General features: G+C 35.2%; 1 protein-coding gene across 11 annotated transcripts in view; it reads right to left on the bottom strand.

The window, feature by feature from the left end:
* LOC116769924 (FERM, ARHGEF and pleckstrin domain-containing protein 1) overlaps positions 1–20,201 on the bottom strand; it is a 40,613-nt gene extending 20,412 nt beyond the window's left edge. For 2 of the 11 annotated variants that reach the window (XM_061526715.1, XM_061526723.1), the window contains exons 1-15: positions 20,072–20,146; positions 18,976–19,129; positions 17,331–17,473; positions 9,266–9,370; positions 8,321–8,543; positions 5,217–5,340; positions 4,409–4,473; positions 3,960–4,138; positions 3,587–3,747; positions 3,068–3,142; positions 2,130–2,248; positions 1,737–1,888; positions 1,275–1,301; positions 762–848; positions 571–664 (exon numbers count right to left, since the gene is read on the bottom strand). In XM_061526715.1, the coding sequence (XP_061382699.1) occupies positions 571–664; positions 762–848; positions 1,275–1,301; positions 1,737–1,888; positions 2,130–2,248; positions 3,068–3,142; positions 3,587–3,747; positions 3,960–4,138; positions 4,409–4,473; positions 5,217–5,340; positions 8,321–8,543; positions 9,266–9,370; positions 17,331–17,473; positions 18,976–19,048 (1,627 nt within the window). In that variant the 5' untranslated portion in view covers positions 19,049–19,129; positions 20,072–20,146. The other 9 variants (XM_061526721.1, XM_061526720.1, XM_061526716.1 and 6 more) reach the window with 9 other exon arrangements.
* Between the last annotated feature and the right edge of the window lie 11 nt (positions 20,202–20,212).

Below are 20,212 nucleotides of genomic sequence, written 5' to 3'. Positions count from 1 at the left end.
CGTCCTGCGACTGACCGCGAGCGAAAGGCGGCCCGTCGAGACGCTGTTCGCCCGCGGCACCCGGAAAGCTGGACGAGTAAGCGCGTCCGAGAGTGTCCCGGCGAGCGTCCGCCGACCCGGACACGCCCAGAACGAAAGCGAGCGTTCGCGCATCGTCGTAGCGAGTAACGGGCGAGTCGACTCGTCGTCCCACCGGACAGTAGGAGTCGAGGTCGGCCACCATACTGCGGGTGTCCGGAGCACGGCGCTTGCAGCGACCGGCGTCGTCGAAGCTGTAGTCGCGAAGGTTGCGGCACGAAGCGCTGCGACCCCACAGCGGGCGCCGCGGCGGAGGAGGCTCGTCTGCCTCCAGTACCAAGGATGCGGCGGAGCGCGACGAGCGCGTCGACGGACATGCCGAGTATATGTTCGTTTGCGAGAGCTCGAACTCGAGCCGCTCGGTCGACTCGAAGTTGTGGTAGACGCTAGGGGGCGGGGAGGCGGCGGCGCTGCGCGTGGCAGTGCGTGTGTGGGTGTGGGTGTGAATGTGCGTGTGCGTGTGTGTGTGCGTGCGCGCAGCGTCCGTCTGACCTGGCGAGGGGCGCGGCCCACGAGGCGGTGGAGTGGGTGCGCGCGCGCGACCACCTTCCTCCGCATCCGCCATCCAGGTACTCTCCGGGGATGTCTGATGGTAGAAAAACAGAGATGTTGATATATAAATACAATTCCACATTCGCTTCGTTTATATTAATCAAAAGCTGTAGTGAACTTAGTGCTCTTACCAACGGCGTCGTCGTCTGATGAGGCGGAAGCGAATCCTCCATAGGAAGATGATTGACCTCTGCATGGGTCACTACTTCTGGACCCGCCTATCACATTAAATTCGTATTAAGAAATTTTATAAACTCAAATATATTAAGCAAAAAGTGCAAAATTATGATGCATGAAGTGAGCAAGATGTGCAAAAAAAATTTTTTTTGCCAATGTATAAACTTAAATCGAAAAAAAAATAAATTCTGACCTCATTGATTTTTTTAGCCTATTAACTAATGTTTCTGGCTCGACTTTTCTTTCTATTTTATTTAGAAAACAAGAAAAGTCAATACAAAAACGATATTATTCTTAAAAAAAAACACCAATTTTTTAGTAGTAAAGATGACAATTATTCTAGTTTAAAAAATTATGATACTATTCATGTCCATAATGTACTGATGACAACAACGAGACGGATGTTAGCGGTGAACTAGACGGTATTAAGACTAGAACACATAATAAATTGTGATTAAAGCCCTTACGATTTGATTGCAGTACAGTTTTGTTAGCTGAAAACAAACAAAAAAAATTTTCTAGTAAACTAACATACTTCACTAACTACGAGCTAGACGAAACTTTAACTGTAAGGTGTGTTATGTTCGTACAGACGTTACGGCCATCAGGTCTAGGACCCGTGTTTCACTAAACTGGTATTAACTGTGACGGCTACCATGCAGTTAGATGTTAACTATATGTCGTATTACAGTATACTGGACTATATCTTTAACATCGGACGAAAATGAGCTACTTATTGACCTGGTTTTTTTTAAATAATTATATCAGCAAGAGAAAATTAATTTGAATAACTATTTGAGTATGTGGAAGCTTGAAGCTTGCTTTTGTATCCAAGCGTTTAGACATACACGAACGTTTTTGTGTATGTCGGATATGCGTATATGTAATCATTTGCAGATATGTACATAAATGTATGGTGTGTAACGTACTTTGTCCCTCGTGGAGGTGAAGGCGGTAACTGGTGGGTGTGGGCGAACGCTGGCGCGGCGCGCCGCCACACGAGCCTCCTCCGCCGAGTAGCCCTTCATCATCAGAGAGGCCTCCAGGTAGTGAGGTTGTTTGTCCCACTCCAGGGAAATCGCTAGAACATCATTCATCGTCGAAATCGATCGCGTAAAAAAAAAATAACACATGACCGACAATTCTCTCTCCCGGCCCACAGAGATGGCCCACTTGAAACACAGGAACGATCGAGTCGTATACATTAGAATGCGATGCAAATATTAAAGAATACAATAGATATAGATATACAGTGACAGTGAGACGACACCGCTCGGACTCCGGGGGGGGTCGTCGCGGGCCGTCGTGAGGCGGGCACGTACCGTCCGAGCCGGGCGGCAGCGGCAGCAGCGGGTGGGCGGAGAGCGCGGCGGCGAGCGGCGCGGGCGTGGCCGGCCCCGAGCCCGAGCCGGCCGCCGAGCGCGCGCGGAACGACCCCGACCTGCCCGGACAGAGGATGGTCACCACCGGCTCGGGGAGGGGAGGGACCCTGACCGTATCCTACGCGAGCGTGGCGCTGTATCTGGAGACCGGACGGTATCTCTCGCCGTGCGACTTTATATAGAGCATCCCGAATAATATCGAACGGACGTACCATCCTCCGACCGATACAATGTCGTAAGACTACGATTTATCGAGTTTTGGAAGAAGCGAAAGTCTCAACGTATACAGCGCATGCTCGAGTATGCTAATCACCATCCACGATACAAAACCATTGGAAGCCTCCCGCTACCGGAGACTCGTCATGCAATCCCGGTTATCTGAAGTTAGGGAGGTCATTGCCCTCCACGATCAGGCTCGTCCCCAGCCCCATGCCAAGTGCCAACTCACCGTTATTATGTAGATCTTAGATTACATTTTATATGATCACCTAAAGCGCAATTACCTTCTAAAGTTACTTGTCGGATACCTTATACAGGGGCTGTTACTAACATATTGTTCCCGACAAAAACATGCATAAGTAGCTTTCACTTATATATTCGATTAAAATTTTGATAGTTTACTATATTTTCAATTTGATCGTTTTAATAGTATAGCAGCGGATGTGAAAATTATATCACCAGTAATACGTTATAAAAATATTGTATCAGAAATATCATAAGCCACTATCGCGTTAATCGAATCACTCGACAAAGTATACGTTCCTTGAACCCCTATATCTACCTCACTACGTCTAGATGTGTACAGAAGCAGTCTTTATCAACGGTACATTAAGCCTATTATCGCATGCACTATACCAGCCCCGGCTGAATCTAAATACCTTTGGAATGTTTGCCGCTTCACGTAGTTATCCCTTACGAATTCCACTATTTGCTTCTGTGTTTTACCGCTGTACCTGTAATGTACAAGTAGGAAATTAAATACAACTTCGTCCTTCCTCAAGGTCTTACAGATGCTGTACAACTTTTGTTGTGTTGAACATTTGAGTCGACTACATAGCAGATTGTATAATTTGTGTCATAAGGTACAACAAAATATTTATCTATCCAGATCACGTGTTCCCAAAATTCTTTGTCTACTGCCCACTTTGAGAATAAATTATTTTTAAAGCTCCCATTTTTTTCTCCTACTTAAAAACCGCTATAACTTATCGGAGCTAAGTATAATTACAAATCAATCCTTAGAGCTGTACACAATGCCTCCATTTTTTTTCTAGGTTTCTTATCGGCCTCCTCTAGGCCTGTAGCATCCACAAGGGGGCGTTGTCGCCCACTTTGGGAAAGACTGATCTAGATGATCTTATGCCGTGACATTGATAAGTAAAAGCGTGACTCATTACCTAAAAGACGATCCTCTTGACATGACGCGCGTCTTGTGTCGCGGAAGCCGCGGTACGCTGGTACATCTGAAGAAGCCGTGGTTCTCTACGCATTTCTTCCAAAAATTCTTACACTCGTTTCGACTCTCGAAGAAAAATTCCACCACGTCTCGGAAGTAGCCCTGACGAAATATATAATAAATGTATCTTTTCAAAAATAGTATTTTTTTAGAGTTTGTGACTTAGATTCGAACCTAATTTTAGAGTTACAGGAATGAATCGATATTTATGTAGCAAAGAAATATCAGACATTTAAAGTTATGGCATTTCCAGTTGGATGAATGCCTTATTTTATAGCCCTCAAGTATAGGCGAGGAATAAACACCACACTCACATATCCCTCGGGATGCAGCTTAATGAGGAACCTCTTCCGCTTGAAGGATATCTTCCGGATCTTGGCCCAGCTGAAGGTGTTGATGCGCGTACAGTGTTGAAACACGGCGATGCCCATGTGAGCCACCGCCAGGTTCAACGGCACGCCCTCGTGATCCTTCGCTGAGTGCATCTTTATACCTGACAAAGTGTTTAGACCAGTTCGATACAAATAAAATTATCAGTTCGATAGGACGTTTTAATACTGGTTATTCTACAGAACGATCTCCTACAGCAAATTCTATTAATTAATTCTATTTCAAAGTTCTTTGTATGCAAATTATTATGAATAACATTTTTCCTTATTTGCCCGTGAACTATCTGTGTTTCAGTGCCTTAATGTGTTATGAACGAGGGATATCTGTTATTAACCAGTCTCCGTACTGTGTTATATCCTCTGAATCTACTCACCGTACAATTCGCACCTGCGCGCTGTCTCTAACAGATTTAAATCAGCCTCCGCCGGACTCTGACCGCTGTAACAAAAACGACAATATCACATTACATTCGTACAATTAATATATCAAAAATAATAAAGTTTTCTTAGGATATTTCTAATATAAGATTTTTGTCAGAGCTAGTTTTGGATTCATCATCATCGTCATCATATCTATCGGAGCCCGCTGCTGAGCAAAGGCCTCTTCTCACATGGAGAAAGTTAGCGCATTAATCACCACGCTTGCTCAAGACGGTTTGGCGATTTCAATCTTATAATTTGAAATTATAAGACCAGGTTTCCTCACGATGTTTTCCTTCACCGTCCGTCAGTGGCGTCTTAATACTCATAGAAAGTACATATGATTCGGAAAGATCACATTGGTACTTTCCAGGTTTCGAACCCGCGTCCTCACGTATGAGAGGCGGACCTTTAACCGCCAGGCCATCCACGACATTTTGGGTACATTGAAAATAAAAAAAATGCCACAGAAAAACTATGTCATTACTTTATCTAACAATAAGAAACGGCATTCGCGTAGTTACAAACGTCATTTCTAAAGGAATACTTCCGAAACATAGTGAGTCTAATATAGAAGTTCTTTTTACTCCGATATACATGAGACTAATTATGTGCCTGTCTGGCATTTTTTTCTTATAGATTGCTAACTCTCAAAAAAATATATATATATATTTTTATATATGTAGTTAAATTATATGCATACAATACAATATCACTAATTATACTATATATATATATATATATATTCCGACGAAGCCTTACATATGTTTCTTATGATTCTCCATGATTCTCCTCTCCGAGTCTGCGTCCTGTCCGGGGAAGAACTTGTACCCGCTGAGGTACGTGTGGTCAGGGTAGTCTTCCGGGACAAAATCTCCGCACTCCGCTGTTATAAGACGGAACAATTAAATGAGCATTTAAGAAGTTCTGCCTTGGAATATAAATTCAATTGTACAAAACCAAACTAGAATTATATTTGATGTCATTTATTCAAGAACGCAATTTTCTCGCAAAACAAATTTATAATAAGTAGTACAGCGTGGTCTTTTTACTCGGCTTTTGTAAGCTACGGTGCTATAGCAATCATCTGAACGCTATTTTACAAGTTGCAGATACAAACTCTTCTCGAGTCAACGAATTTTTAATTACATGTTTTCTATCAACACCAATTGAATGTCAGAAACAAAAACTATTATGGCTTTTAACGACCGAGCTTACATAGTACTCTATTAATCGCCGAACGGTCAATACTCGACCTCAATTAATTATTTCAAGTTCAACAGTAGAATAGAAACAGTCTCATATTTAGTGACAATCCTACACACATTGAGCAATCTTCGCGGATAGATATACGTGTGTCGAGGTTAAAGTCATTTGTGAATAGTTCGATATACTTCTAATATATATAATAGAAATAAATTTGGTCTTTGCACTTATTCTCTATATAAAGTATACTATAATTCTTCTCCATATAAATTTCTCTGTATAAAGACATTAACACAGTTTAAATTACCATATGTATTATATGTTAACATAAATGTATTTTGTACGTAACTTGATCCATTCATTGTGTGGGCTCGTCATTCCTGAATAATATAGAAGCTATTCATATCAAAGCGTCTGTAACAGGCGTGCGAATATTTAAGACACGAGAGCCTCTTACAATGTTTGTATTAACACAAATATTTTTAATTACTTGGTTAATATGTTTATACAGCCATGAAAATATTAAGAGACTAAAAAGATTCTATATTTTAAGCGATTTACCAGGAAGCGAGCCAACGAATTTCAGTGAGTCGTACAGCTCAGTTAGAAATGGTAGTTATGGGACTTAAAAAAACATATTTAAATAAAACAGGCAACTAATTCAACCCATGAGACAGCTAAATAAAATATTTTTTTGGTTTAAGTGGAAGTTCGTACGGCGAAAAAAAATATAGGAGAAAATTAAAAAAAAAACTCTCTCACGATATTTATTAAGACTTTTTTTCTTGAAAGTCCAGGTCAGAATTCTTACAAACTCATTTTAATCTGATACAAGCATTTTCATGCACGACATATTTTCACAATTTGCTTAAAATGTTGATTTTCTTTTGGCCCTCATGTTTTTTTATCAGTGTATAAGCTATACCTAATCTAACTGACAGACTGACAACATCCTGACACTGATAAAAGTGACTCATTCGACGATCCTTTTTTATTATATTAGAACCTCTTTGTATCTGTTTTTGGCTATGTTTTTTTTTTATTATTTACTAGTTGACATTACGAACATCAGATTTAATAATTCTCAAACTATCAATTAACATATCAAACAGAATTGAAAATTAAATTACCGGTTATACGCGGCCCAGTTCGCCATAACTTAATATATGTATATATATGTTAAGTTGGTTTGGTTTGTGTATGCTTCAAAAACTCAAAATGTTCTGCACAGATTCAGCTGAAATTTTAACACAATATACAAAACGCTTCAAGGATTGTTTTTATCTCTCTTTCACGATACTAAAATACCCCTAGGTGCGCCAATAAACAGCCAAAACTCTGCAAGGGCACACGACTCGCAGTTGAAAAATTTATGAACAATATAGTGGAAGCAACGATTTTAACGGGACCTTTCAAAGGTGAAGATGTTCTCATTCCTCGACTTGCCAACCGATACACAATTTCAATTTAATAGATTGCAATTCCCAATTCGATTGGCGTCCGCAGTCACAAATAACAAAGCTCAAGGTCAACCCTTACAAGCCTGTGGTCTAGATATGGATGTAGATTGCTTTTCAAATGAACAATTGTGTTGCGTGTTCCCGCGTTGAAAACCAGATAGCCTCTACATGTACACAAACAATGGGAAAACAAAAAATATTGTATACCCACAAGTATTGAATTTAAACTTCAATAAAACATATGCTGTCTTTTGTTGTTCACAGCGAAGCGTGGCAGGGCGCAACTAGTTTATTTATAATTTTGTACACCTCTGCACAATTATTGTGAATTCATTATGATGGTATACCTTAAGGAGAAATCAAAACTATGTCACAGACGTTTCCATGCATTTTCAATCTCGGAAGATAGACCCCCCTTAATGGGGGATAACGAACTTCGAAAATAGTCCTCCCAATCTCATTTCGATAACAAATTAAATGACTGCTTAAATTTATTCCGATGATTACATAAAATTACTGATTTTAAAACCAAAGCAACACTTAACGGTCGTTTACTTATAACCATATCGTCAAGCTCTTGAACCGAGTCGTTAGTTAAGGTATCGGAAACAATGGCCGTTTTACGTCAATACATATCACACGTCAGGAAGTACTTTTGAACGTGTGTATTTCACTTTACTCGTCAAGACAATAAAATTGAGTAAACTTAAGTTTTCGTTGTGAAACTAGGTGGATGGTTTCTAGTTTTTCATACATTAATCTACGAACGCGATATTATTAGCGGAAATGTATGAAAGACAAACTGGTACATGAATGTTCTTAGCCTGTTCTTGGTAAGGACGCTTTGATACATATTTAATTACTTAATTTTTAATTACGTAATCTCGAATATTACAAATATATAATTTGTGGATAATTTGACAACCAAATAAATTTTAGATAGAATTATGACGCTATTAAATTTAAATCGGTATTCAAATTCAAAAATAGAGAGAGGTAGATAGAGAGAGAGAGAGAGATATGAATCCGAATTTCTCTTGGCACGTCATCACCCATGAGCGACTGGACCTATTTCACTAACTTTGGTTTTGTTGTTCGTTATGGTCAGAAGAGGATTCTTATGAACGAAAAATATAGGAAAATGGCGCAGAAAATATAGAATTTAAGATAAACTAAAAGAAACGTTAAAAAATTACCAACCTTGTACTATGTAACTGGCCATGAGCGCGGCGGTGTTCTCATTACACTGTATGCACCCCAGCATCAGGTCACGTTTCACTTGGAGACAGAACAGGTATCTGGTGAACTCCTCCTCGAGCCGCGCCGGGTCTGGGGTGTAAAACTTGACGCAGAAGCGGAGGGTCGGCTCCAGCATCGACAGGCCGACCTGACGGCACATCGGCTTCTCCACATCCAGCCAGTACTTGGAATATTACAACACTTGTTATGTAAGATCAACCACCTGTTATGATACGGTATGTTACGATACTTGTTAGGTTAGGTTGCACCACTAGTTAGGTTAGATTGCACCAATTGTTAGGTTAGATTTCATTACTTGCTAGGTTAGGTTGCACGACTTTTTAGGACTTCGATGCCTTGATACAAGCTTTATGTATTTGAACTTGTACTTAATGTAGCCAAGTTTGTACTCGTGAAAGGATGGGCTGATACTCATTTAATATCACATTTATAATATTCTTTACGACCTCACTTATATTAAGTTCCAACACCGAATCCCAATATTTTTGTCACTTGTATAATTTCCCTCTATTTTCAAATTTTGTATACTTTTGTGTTGTTTTTTATGTTGGCTAAATTAATAAACATTAATTATTAGCATTGTACTAGGGTTCCCCAACAGACGCAGCGAAGCCCCCCGAGTAAATGATTATTCTTCCTTATTTTTCAATTAAGGTAGTCTTAGAATTAATAAATGGTTTTAGTTTAAATACATTTACTCACTAACAGACCGCCTTCATCGAAGTCGGTATAAGCAGATTTCTATTTTAATATCACATACTCGCCGAGAGTAACGAATATCAATCGATATTTTACTTCCAGCGATTTCTCATATACCCATATTATTAGTTTACGAAGTCGACCGTCACACAGTTCTCATTCAACTGCTACATATTATCCAATTACCTTTATCCCGTTAGCATCTTGATATTCAAGCCCGAAGTAATCAGCCTCCAACAAATGAAGTTGCCTGCAGACTTGATCGAACAGAACTTTACCGTGTGCCTTTGACTGAAACAAGAAATTATAATTATACGACTTATGGGATTATTCCTAACGAAACAACGGAATTATTAGGGATTCTTAAAGCGAAATTATTTAAGGTTTTTAACGTCCTAAAATATGAAGTAAAATAGTTTATTTTTGAAGTTTGTCGTACATTTTTGCATCCCAAAACAAAAGCACAAACATTTCATTGTAATATATTATTGGTTGTTCCTCATTTTGTAAAATTTATAGGTTTTTCATCAGTTGTCATATGACGGTAACGACGATGCATGTGAATGAAAAATTTAAAACTGTCTTTGGTTTGTGTATTCGAACTTGTTGATAGAATAATAAACGTCAATTTTTTCCTCTATATTCCATTCTGTATCCGAGCTTTGTTCCTACGCTACAATACGTCGTATTGTATATAGAATCGAGTGGCCTCTCATACTGAGACTACGACTTAATTAAATAAGTTTCATAACAGTATCTTATTTTACATAAAACTTTTCTCAGTTCAATTCATAAATATTCATAGCATATGTAATATATGAGTAAAATTGTTTTGAGAAAATACAGGAAAATATATATATGTTGTCATTATATCAATTGGAGCAAATTAATTTAAGATTCTTTTACGAAGATTAAAAAAAAAGAGTAGGTACAACGACTACAGTAAACTTTTTATGGATAGAAAAACTTATAGGTACTATTAAATAACGAAGATGGCAATTTTAATCAACAAGAAAAGCGTAATAAGATCTAAGACTTTCGCGAGTTTAATTCATTTAAATGAAACAAATATATTTCGGATATACTAAAATTTAAAATAATAATTTTTTTAAATAATAAAATACGCGTAGTATATCCGAAATATATTAGTTTCATTTAAACAAGAAAAGCGGTTTAAATTCCGTGCATTTACTACAGTTATATATAATTCAGTTGATTTAATAATTTCAATTTATATTAAAAACTATTTATTAAAATCAAATCGTTATATAAATAACAGATACATTGAAATTTTAAACGATTTACTACTAATATCATGTTTTAGAACAAATTAAATAACGGACAGGAAAATTTTCACGGATCACTTTATATGAAACAAACAAGAAACTGGGATTTTTTTTTTTTAATTCTATGGTAAATTATATGTTATTCCCAATAATAAATAGCAACTTCCAAATCAATTGAAAAGTCATCAAGACAAGAATTATTTGAATGTTAAATCTTGTCTGCGTGCTAATCAGGAATCCAATCTCATAGTATCCGATCTGAACATTGCGCTTACCCCAAGTTTACAACGTCACACTACATACGGAGCGTGAAGAGTTATTCATAAATAAAATCTCAACACACAGTATTAAATCAGGGTACTGAATGAATAACTCGATACGTTACGTACGCAGTGTAACGATCCAGACCTGTCTTAAGCATAGAGTTCACGGACGAACTAACGAGAAACGTGGACTACAATCATATGTATGAGACGATCGACCAAATAACCGGCGGAGCGTTCAATGAGACCCTGGGGGACGGAGTATAAATAAAATGGTTGAAGGTGAACCGTTAATATGCATCCGCTGATAACGGATCGTGGACGACACTATAATACGATAATGCTGGATCCAGTTTAAGTTAAACTATGTATTGTATTTGACTAGCGTATAGTTTGGATTTAGAACGTTCCAACTGAGATCAAAATTTACACATTTACACGTACATACATATCTTTTTGGAGAGTTCTATTTCATTATACATTTCCAAGTTTTTTCGACGTTAAATTACTCTTCACACATTTGTTTTAATAAACAATTCCTCTAGGGAAGACCCGGCTTTTATGAGTCAAAGTTGGGAACGAAAATTTGTTATCTGTTTTTAAAAATTATATTATGATAAAGCAAGTTTTCCTACTGAGTAGACTTATAAGTTTGACAAAAAATTTATAAGAATTGAATAGACAAAATTGCGAATATCGTAAAGTATCGAAAATTCTTGCAACTAAAATGGAGCACATACGATTCTTTTCATTAAATACGCTTCATGCAAGACATTACTGAAATGATTTACAAAACTATAGCAATGTATCCTATACATTTGAATAGAACAGACGAGTTATGGTCATAACGTCTTAAAAGCTTCTTAAATTATAATTGTATGAAGCCATAGACAACGACAAAGTTTTTGATGACACTCAGTTAGACGCTTAGTTGCTATCAAAGCTCAAATAACTGAGTAAACTTAGCAATTAGGGCAACCCGTTTTTATTTTAACCCCGAGCTATTTACGGCGTGGAGGCTTCACTTTGACGTCAAAAAAGGTGAGACATGCCAGCAGCACTTAAATAGATTTTTATCTCCGTCTCGCAACCCTCGACTTGGAAAAAAAATAAAGACATCATGTCCTTTATAAGCTATTTAAATATATAATGTTTTTTAAATGGTACATCGACCAATTATACTCACTATGGGTTAACGCTAACACAAAACAATAATATTCGCCTAATATCGAAATCTCTACTTTTTTTCAGTTTTATTGAGTCAATGTGAACTGACATTCGTCTAAAGATATGACACAGCGTAAAATACAATATACCATGTCTTAAAATATGTCAGGCTGAGAATTTAAGAGTTGGCCAAATAATGTTGGAGAGGGGTACACAATGGAACCGTTGGGGCAATCAAGACTGCCGGCTAAGCCTCTCCCTGATAAGTGCTGGCTCGTCGCCAGCTCCCAGATATAAGACTCTGCTCACACGCTCGATTAATTCATATATATGACAAAATCTTATATATCAATTAGTACTAAGAAAAGCTTTAATACAATAAACTCCGATTATGAAGTTATGAAGCAAATATCATTAAAATACTATAACTATTTAAAAAAGTTATATTTACATCATGGTTATCGCAAAGGCTGACGTGACGCTAAAACTAACAACTTTTTTTGTTTTTATATAAGGTTATTTCACAAAGCTAAACGAGAACAGACTATCAATAATCCCAAACAGAGTTAAAAACATTACCAACTTTAAAGCCTAAAGTTTATCCGACTGCCACCATATAAAGTAAGCCTTACGGTCAACGACACGTTACACGGTCATCCAATCAAGCTGTTCGAGCATTATCTCGGCACGTTACTGGGGGTTCATCGATTTTAGCCAAAAATATAGTTAGCAGTTTGACAAGTATTTATGACTCGATTAAAGTGACGCTATACGGAAGTCTCTTTTATGGACATGTCATATTCGAATTACGTTGTACAATTTTGTTGATGGAGATTTTTACTCGCTCGCGTGTAATTTTCGTTTCATTCATGCGATGCCTTACAATGCTTTCCCATCACAATTTTCAGGTCCACGTTGCCAACGACACCGCGACCCAAATACACCGCTGCACTGCGGTACCTAACCGTTTGGTAACGTACCTCCTTGCCAAATATTTATACCCAAGTGGAATCCGTTTTTGCAAGGCTCGGTTTAAACCATCCGCATGTGCTGCTACGGAATCGAACGATGTAGTTTCGGACGCAGTGTGAAAAGATTTTCCAATCAACTGATATTATAATGGTTTTTTTTTATTCAAATTTGCGAAGCGTATTCCACGGTACGGAAGGCTTTTGTTATCAAACGATAATAAATATAAGATAATATGTATTATGTACTAACTTATATGTACTATTAAAAAATATATACGCTTTGGTATAAAATATCATCCGAATTGGTTCTGTTTCATTAAACGTATTTTATATTTGATGAAAAGAATTTCTTCGATCAGACCTTTCTTAGGATCTTTAATTTATAAAGGTCGAGTAGAGAACAAACTATTATGAGAGAAATTACATCAAAAAAGGTCACATATAATATAGTTTTAATTTTATCTGTCTTTAGTTATTCGAATAATTGTACATATACGTGCCGAAAGTGGCATGAGTCCTCTCAAACACGTAATATATGTATATAGGACACGATTTAAGGCTCCATTCACCCTTTGTGGTCTTAAAAGCGTCATTGTGGCTCATGTGTTATGTTCGTGTGTGTTTGTGTGTGTGTGTGTTATGTGCGTACGGTTTAGGTGTGTGTAAGACTACAACTAGAAAACCTCTAGAGAAATTTTGATTATAAGGCTTAACTTTCACACGGCTCATAAGGAGCGTCTAGAAATATTTGTACGTGACACTGTTTAAACATTTAAAATATGATAAAAATATTATGAAACACCCAAAAAACTAGTATATATATATATATATATATATATATATATATATATATATATATATATATATATATATATAATTAAAGTATATAACAAGGTTAAAACGTGTTAAGTATTGGAGTGGTTGAGATGTTTTCAAGTCGGCGAGTAACAACCGCTCTCATCTTTCTAATGGACTCGGAGACGAGCTCTCGAATCGAGATGACTGAGGCTATTTTTGCTTTAAACAGCACCGGATTTCAATCAATAGGACCAATCGTGCTGACGCTTAGGGATATTAAATAGATTCCAAGACTTTACGACCTCGGATACTCTAGCTGGGTATTAAATGTGAAACAGTCAGACATCCCTTTGCGGATATAAAGTGAAAATATATTATATTATATTTTTATGTTTTTACGCGATATATAGTGAAAAATGCTGATTTTATGCCAGACTTTGTATACTATATAATTGTCTGTAAATAAAATACGATAACGAATAAAATACTTATAATAAAATACGATTTTAATTTAAAAAAATTGCTTTTTATTAGTGTCGTGTTAATTTTAACACATTGTTGTTGTGAAATACTAATAAGTTTTAACATGAAATAATCAGAGACAAACGAACAGTTTGAAAAGCTAAGGAATTTTTTACGAGAAATATGGAGACGATTGAGTGAATTAGAGCGTTCTCGTCTCGTCCGCCTGTGATCACGGTTGCTAAAAAGTAACCGAAACGTCGGGAGTATGTAGTTTTAACAAAAATAAAGCACGCGTAATATGTCCGAATAATATTAGTTTCATTTAGAATATTTGGTATAAATAATATTAATATTAAAAAGTTTCTGAATTTAAAGAAACACAAGTTGCGTTTTATAATTGAAGTATTTTAAGAAATGTAGATTGAGACTACGAGGTATTTAACTTCGAGAAATACGAATGAGACTGAGAGGTTAGTTGTAAAACCTGCGTCGAACACTGTACAAAAAGAACAGACCTTTACTAATAGCGAACTTTGTAATTAGATTACATTACGCCAATTTCAAATATCACCTAGATAGATTTAACTGTCTTTAAAAATCATATCTAGGAAAACTAACAAGATGCAAACGATATTAAGATAAAAATATTCATTCTTATAACACTCATAATATATATAACGGCTATATAAAAATTTCCTCGTATTCCTCACAAAGATTATAAACACGAAAATTGACACTTTAATTGTTTTAAATCAGAATAATTCCCTTTTAAAAGCATTAGCAAAGTTAGTGTTGTCCTATGACTAACTTGTTTTTAGTGTTCACAATTTAAGCCGTTAAGTGGAACGCTTTATGTATAGAAAAAAATGTCATATCCTAATTAGTAAATCTATCGATGTGACCCAAAGATAGACCAGTAATTACAACGCTCGTAAAATAAATTTGTTTCTCAATTAGGTACGTACTAGTTAAGTATAAATAGTTCGCTGTATTTCACTTCTAAAAATCTGTTCCTATTTGAATTACATTTCTCACGTTGGTAGATAGGACTTTGGAAATTCATAGTTTTCTAGTTAATCCATTCTAGATCGACTAAAACCCATTCTAAAACTATTATTTGTGAGGTCGCATGTATGCATAAATGTTATACTGTTCGTGACAGTAAAACCGCTGCATGGATTGCTCAAACATAAAAATCTAAAACATATGTATAGACTCATAACCGGACTTCAAAATCCTGCTAATATTATAAATGCGAAAGTTTGTTAGGATATATATATGTATGTATGTATGTATGTATGTATGTTTGTAACTTTTTCACACATACACCACTAAACAGATTTTGATGAAGATTAACGGTAATGTAGCTTAGACATCAGAATAAGACATGCGCTATAATTCATCACTTAATCACGAGTAGCTTCCGGGGGAGCGCATCGTAGCAATAAGTCACATGCAACATAGGTTTCTCTGCGGGTTTGTTGCCATTTTTATCGTATTACCCACTATACATTTCTACACGAGCCTAATTCCGAATTCAGCGCGGACGAATCCGTAGGCAAAAATATATATGTACGTCCTAGGTACAGTGGACTTAATAATTGTTATGTCTAGTATTGCAGTTTATATACTACAAAATTTGATAATATTTCTTATTTTAATAAATACAATGCTAATAAAGTTAAATTTGGGGACTTGCCCGGTATCGAATAGCAAAATTAAGTGTTCCAAAAAACAAAAAAGTATTTACTGCGTTATATTTACTAGCTCTTGTCCGATTTAGCTCACGTAGAATTACAAGAAAGTAGTGAATTCTGATCACATTAAGGATTTGTCTAACAAACCTCACTCTATTATCAGTGAGTGGAACTTTAAAACATTAGATTAAGGTGCTTCAACGTACATAGGTACTATATTTTTAAAGAAATAAAGTAAATAATTTTTCATTTATACTCCTTCCGTGTCAATCGTACCGTGAAATTAATTGATCAGCGTTCCTCAATTTATTAATCAAAAAAAAATTCGAATCGGACGACCAGTTCTAGTATTTAAGCTAACTGGGTTTTTTAAGCGACACAATAATTTGTTATACTTTAACAACAATAATATACAGTTTTAGAAAAGTATGGAAAAGGACCTATATTGTTTATTTATATTATTATTAAATTCCATATAAAAATAACAATATTATACTACCCTTCAGTCCGTGTGTATTGTGACGTCATATACTAGCTAGTATTGAATCATTAGTTACTAGAATAGGTCCTACACTGAGCGTCTATTGTGTTCAACACAAACTGACATCTGACATTGACATATACATATGTCACTCTACATCGCTATCAGTATATGTCAGTCGCAGTAAACAGATTACTGAACGTACGTTATATATAGTCTAGTGTAAAATAGTTCGTGCTAAAATGTAAATGAGAAGATTTACATAATAACCGATATCATGAAAATTCTATTAACATGTGCAAACTAAAAATTCTTTACAAGCTAATAACCACAACTTAGTCCGCATCTTTTCATATAAAAAACATGGGGTCTCAAGACTTTCAGAACTTTAAAAGATATGCTTTTTTTAATAAAGGTCAAGCAATGGAACTTAGAAAATTATATTTATCCAAAATTTTTACCCTGAAATATTCAAGTGTAGACCTATATTTATATACTTAAATATATAGATAAAGGTCTATTGACAAGTTTTTTTTTTATTGTATGACTTCATTTCCAGTGACTGTACAACATTCTGCCAATGTCAATTTATTTTTTTTATTTTTTGCAAGCAGGTTTCAATGATCATTCACGTCAATGTCAATCTATTCAAATTCAAAATTAATGACAACTTCATAATGACATCGTATTTTATTTTACACTTAATGAGATATAATAAAAGTATATCATTAAAATCAATACTTATTAACGGTACATTTTTAGGGTCCGTTCATTATAAAGTAGGTCAAGTCAAGACTTTTAATTCATAAATGAAACCTTTTTTAATCTTATTTAAAAATTAATCACGAAATGTATTAATGATTTTCATAGAATTAATTACTTTATTGAAATTTTTGGTAAGCAAACAAAATTCAAATTATACAAAAGTAAACTATGGGTAAGCTTTTGTAATATTTGATCGAACCAATCTCTATTATAATTAAGGATACTTTACTTTTTAAGCCAACAGTTTAATACATTGCTGACGGCTCATACAGCCTATTTTTTTTTTATTTTTTTTTACGCTTAAATTGCAATTATTAATCGATCACAGATTATAAATATTATAATAATTGTTCGTCACCTGTATCTGGAACATTGATATGGAGTCGTCCAACATCTGCACTCGCACGGCGAGCATCTTGCCACCCTTCTTGGGCGTGGCGGGCGGCGTGCGGGCGCCTCCGTCCACGCCCGCCGGCGTGCTCGCCGAGTGGTGCATACGACCTACAGACGAACAAACAAACACACATACATATACACTACAAACCAAAATTCCAAAAAACAGCCAGCGCAAAGCTGATGGCATGTAGTTTAAAATACAGATATGAACAAGAGTGCTACATCCATATTATAAAATACCATAATGTAAATTTTAATATTCAAAAAATTGCCACAATCTTAACAGCCAAGGATAAATTAGAAAAGAAACATTAACAAGGATAAAGCGGAAACATTATGTAATGTAAAAATATTATGAATGGATGTTAAAAACAAAACAATATGCTGTAGAATGGACAATATTCCATACTATACTCAGTGACTTGAATGACTAAAAAATCGGCATTAAAAACTAAGGGACTTATATATCAGTAATAAAGCCAGTGGAAACAAATTGAGGATATTAAATTGAAACTTGAGACAGACGAAAATGTTTGTCTATAAAAAGTTAGTATTGAATATATAAGTAAAATTTTTACTGAATGAATAAAACCTTTGATTGATTGTAACCAAATAAAAAAAAAAAATTGCAGCGGTTTCTCTTTCGTACATACTTATAAAAACGCAATGTGGCCAATTTAATATTTGTATGAATTGTAAAATTTATGAGTACGAGTAATTAATTGATGATGAGAACATTTCGGAAAGCACAAATTATGTAAAAATTTCTTATCTTGAATAAGCCATTTTTAAAATCTTATACAAATTTAAACACAAAATCTATACAATAGTTATTTCTACACAGTATTTGAATTTGAAATGGCGTAAGTAATTAAATATCTGTATTATATGTAGTGAATCATCGTAGCTAATGTGCCGTCATCAGATATGGCAATGGAGGATATTTCAATTTCCGTCCGAACATCATTTCACTCATAATGATATTACTATACTGAATATAATACTAAACGTCTATCAATTCCTTAACAATAAGTTTCAAAGTTTAAAAACATAAAATATATGAATAAAACTAACAGAAATAATCTTAAATATGATAATGATTCTTAGTAACTTAAGATTTCTTCATAATAAACTATCTAATGGCAAAAAATTACAAATTGATCTATTCATATATAAGTTACATTGACCGGTACACATCAACATTTTCATTGCTTTTAACAATAGCATGTAAATTTTTTACTTTTTCTTTTTAATTTCGACTTGACTGTAGCTGTTTACCTTAATGGCTTTGACAGCGTCACCAGAATTTTTTTACTAAGTACCAAAAACTATTTTTAATTATATTTTTATTTGAATACTAAGAAATGACAGAATGTGCAAAGCATATATATTTTTTTAATGTCTTTATTTTCTGTAATGTAATGTATTTGTAATAAAAAAGTTCTGCTCTTTTTGGAATTCTCTATAGAAACTTAAATTCTTTAAGCATTCATTTAATCTATACAAAACATGAAAAGGAAATTGTGGCATAAGAAAAATAATGAACCAAAATGATGCAAACTCTAAAAAATCATTTAAAGAGAGCAAAAGCTTATAAGATATAATACCTGGCATGTGCCATCCAATAGTGGACAGATGTCCAGTAGAATTACAGCTGCCGGGCGGTAATTCAGTTTCCATTATACTGTTGTTATATATCCACAACACTCAACACACCCCATTGTCACTACACTAATATACCGCAAAACTTAATTTCTCACGCTGAAACAAAATATTACTAATAAACATTACTATTTTTTATTTTATTAGCCAAAAACCTATCATTCGATCACATTATAACTACAATTTTAAATATCAAATTTTGATAAAAATAATATGAGATATTGAAAAACATGACAAATTTGGTTATTGAATTTTCCATATGCATAAATTGTTGCATACAAAACATTAAAAATCACTTAGCCTGCTGTTAATTAATTGGGAGATCATTATTAATGATCCCACATCAAGTTTACAATATAACATTTCACATGTATTTGGTGAGCTACTATACCTTCATTTAAAATTTCTTGTACAGAATTATGTAATCACTAGATAATTAATAAATACAATTCTTTATGTTAATATATGAGTATTAATATTTTTCTAATCAATCAAATCAACACCAAAAGACGAGCGTATCAATCACTGCATTTACGGTGCAATACCGGCGACCTACTCACACCCCCAGACATAAATAGTAGCCTCGATGCAACAACCAGAAAATAGGTCACACGGAGGTATCCGGGCCCGGGCGGCCGACAGAGACGACACGCCGCGACCCCTACCCTGCCGCTCAATCTAATAAGCAACCCTTGCAAATTTAATTACGCAAAACTACATTCAAACATCAGAAACCAATTAACAGTCTTTTAAAGATAATTGAATATTTGAATCTAATTTTATTAAATTTAAATACAAACATTTAACTAACACAATCGCAGATAAATGAGAGGGTCAAAACGACAGAATCCCGAACCCGACTTGTCAACCACCAAGGAAGTCATTGATCTGATTTGTCATGTGATACACTGTTATTTTATGCACTACCGCGTATGTTTTTCACTAATAATATAAACAACGAGATATAAATGAAATTCAAGCCCGTTTACTATGCGTTTGAATAACAATACATTGATAATAATAGGAAAACAGCTTACACACCCAATGCCACTTTTACGCCATATTTATTTACTTTTACAATGTTACTATTAACAGTATTATCATTACATTAGTGTAACTATACTAAAATTCTTACCTTGCATTAAAACTTACATTTTATTTTAGCGAAGTGTACTATAATTA

Source organism: Danaus plexippus (genome assembly GCF_018135715.1).
Source record: "Danaus plexippus chromosome 3 unlocalized genomic scaffold, MEX_DaPlex mxdp_25, whole genome shotgun sequence".
Classification (NCBI taxonomy): domain Eukaryota; kingdom Metazoa; phylum Arthropoda; class Insecta; order Lepidoptera; family Nymphalidae; genus Danaus; species Danaus plexippus.
This window is presented reverse-complemented; position numbering and strand designations above follow the sequence as displayed.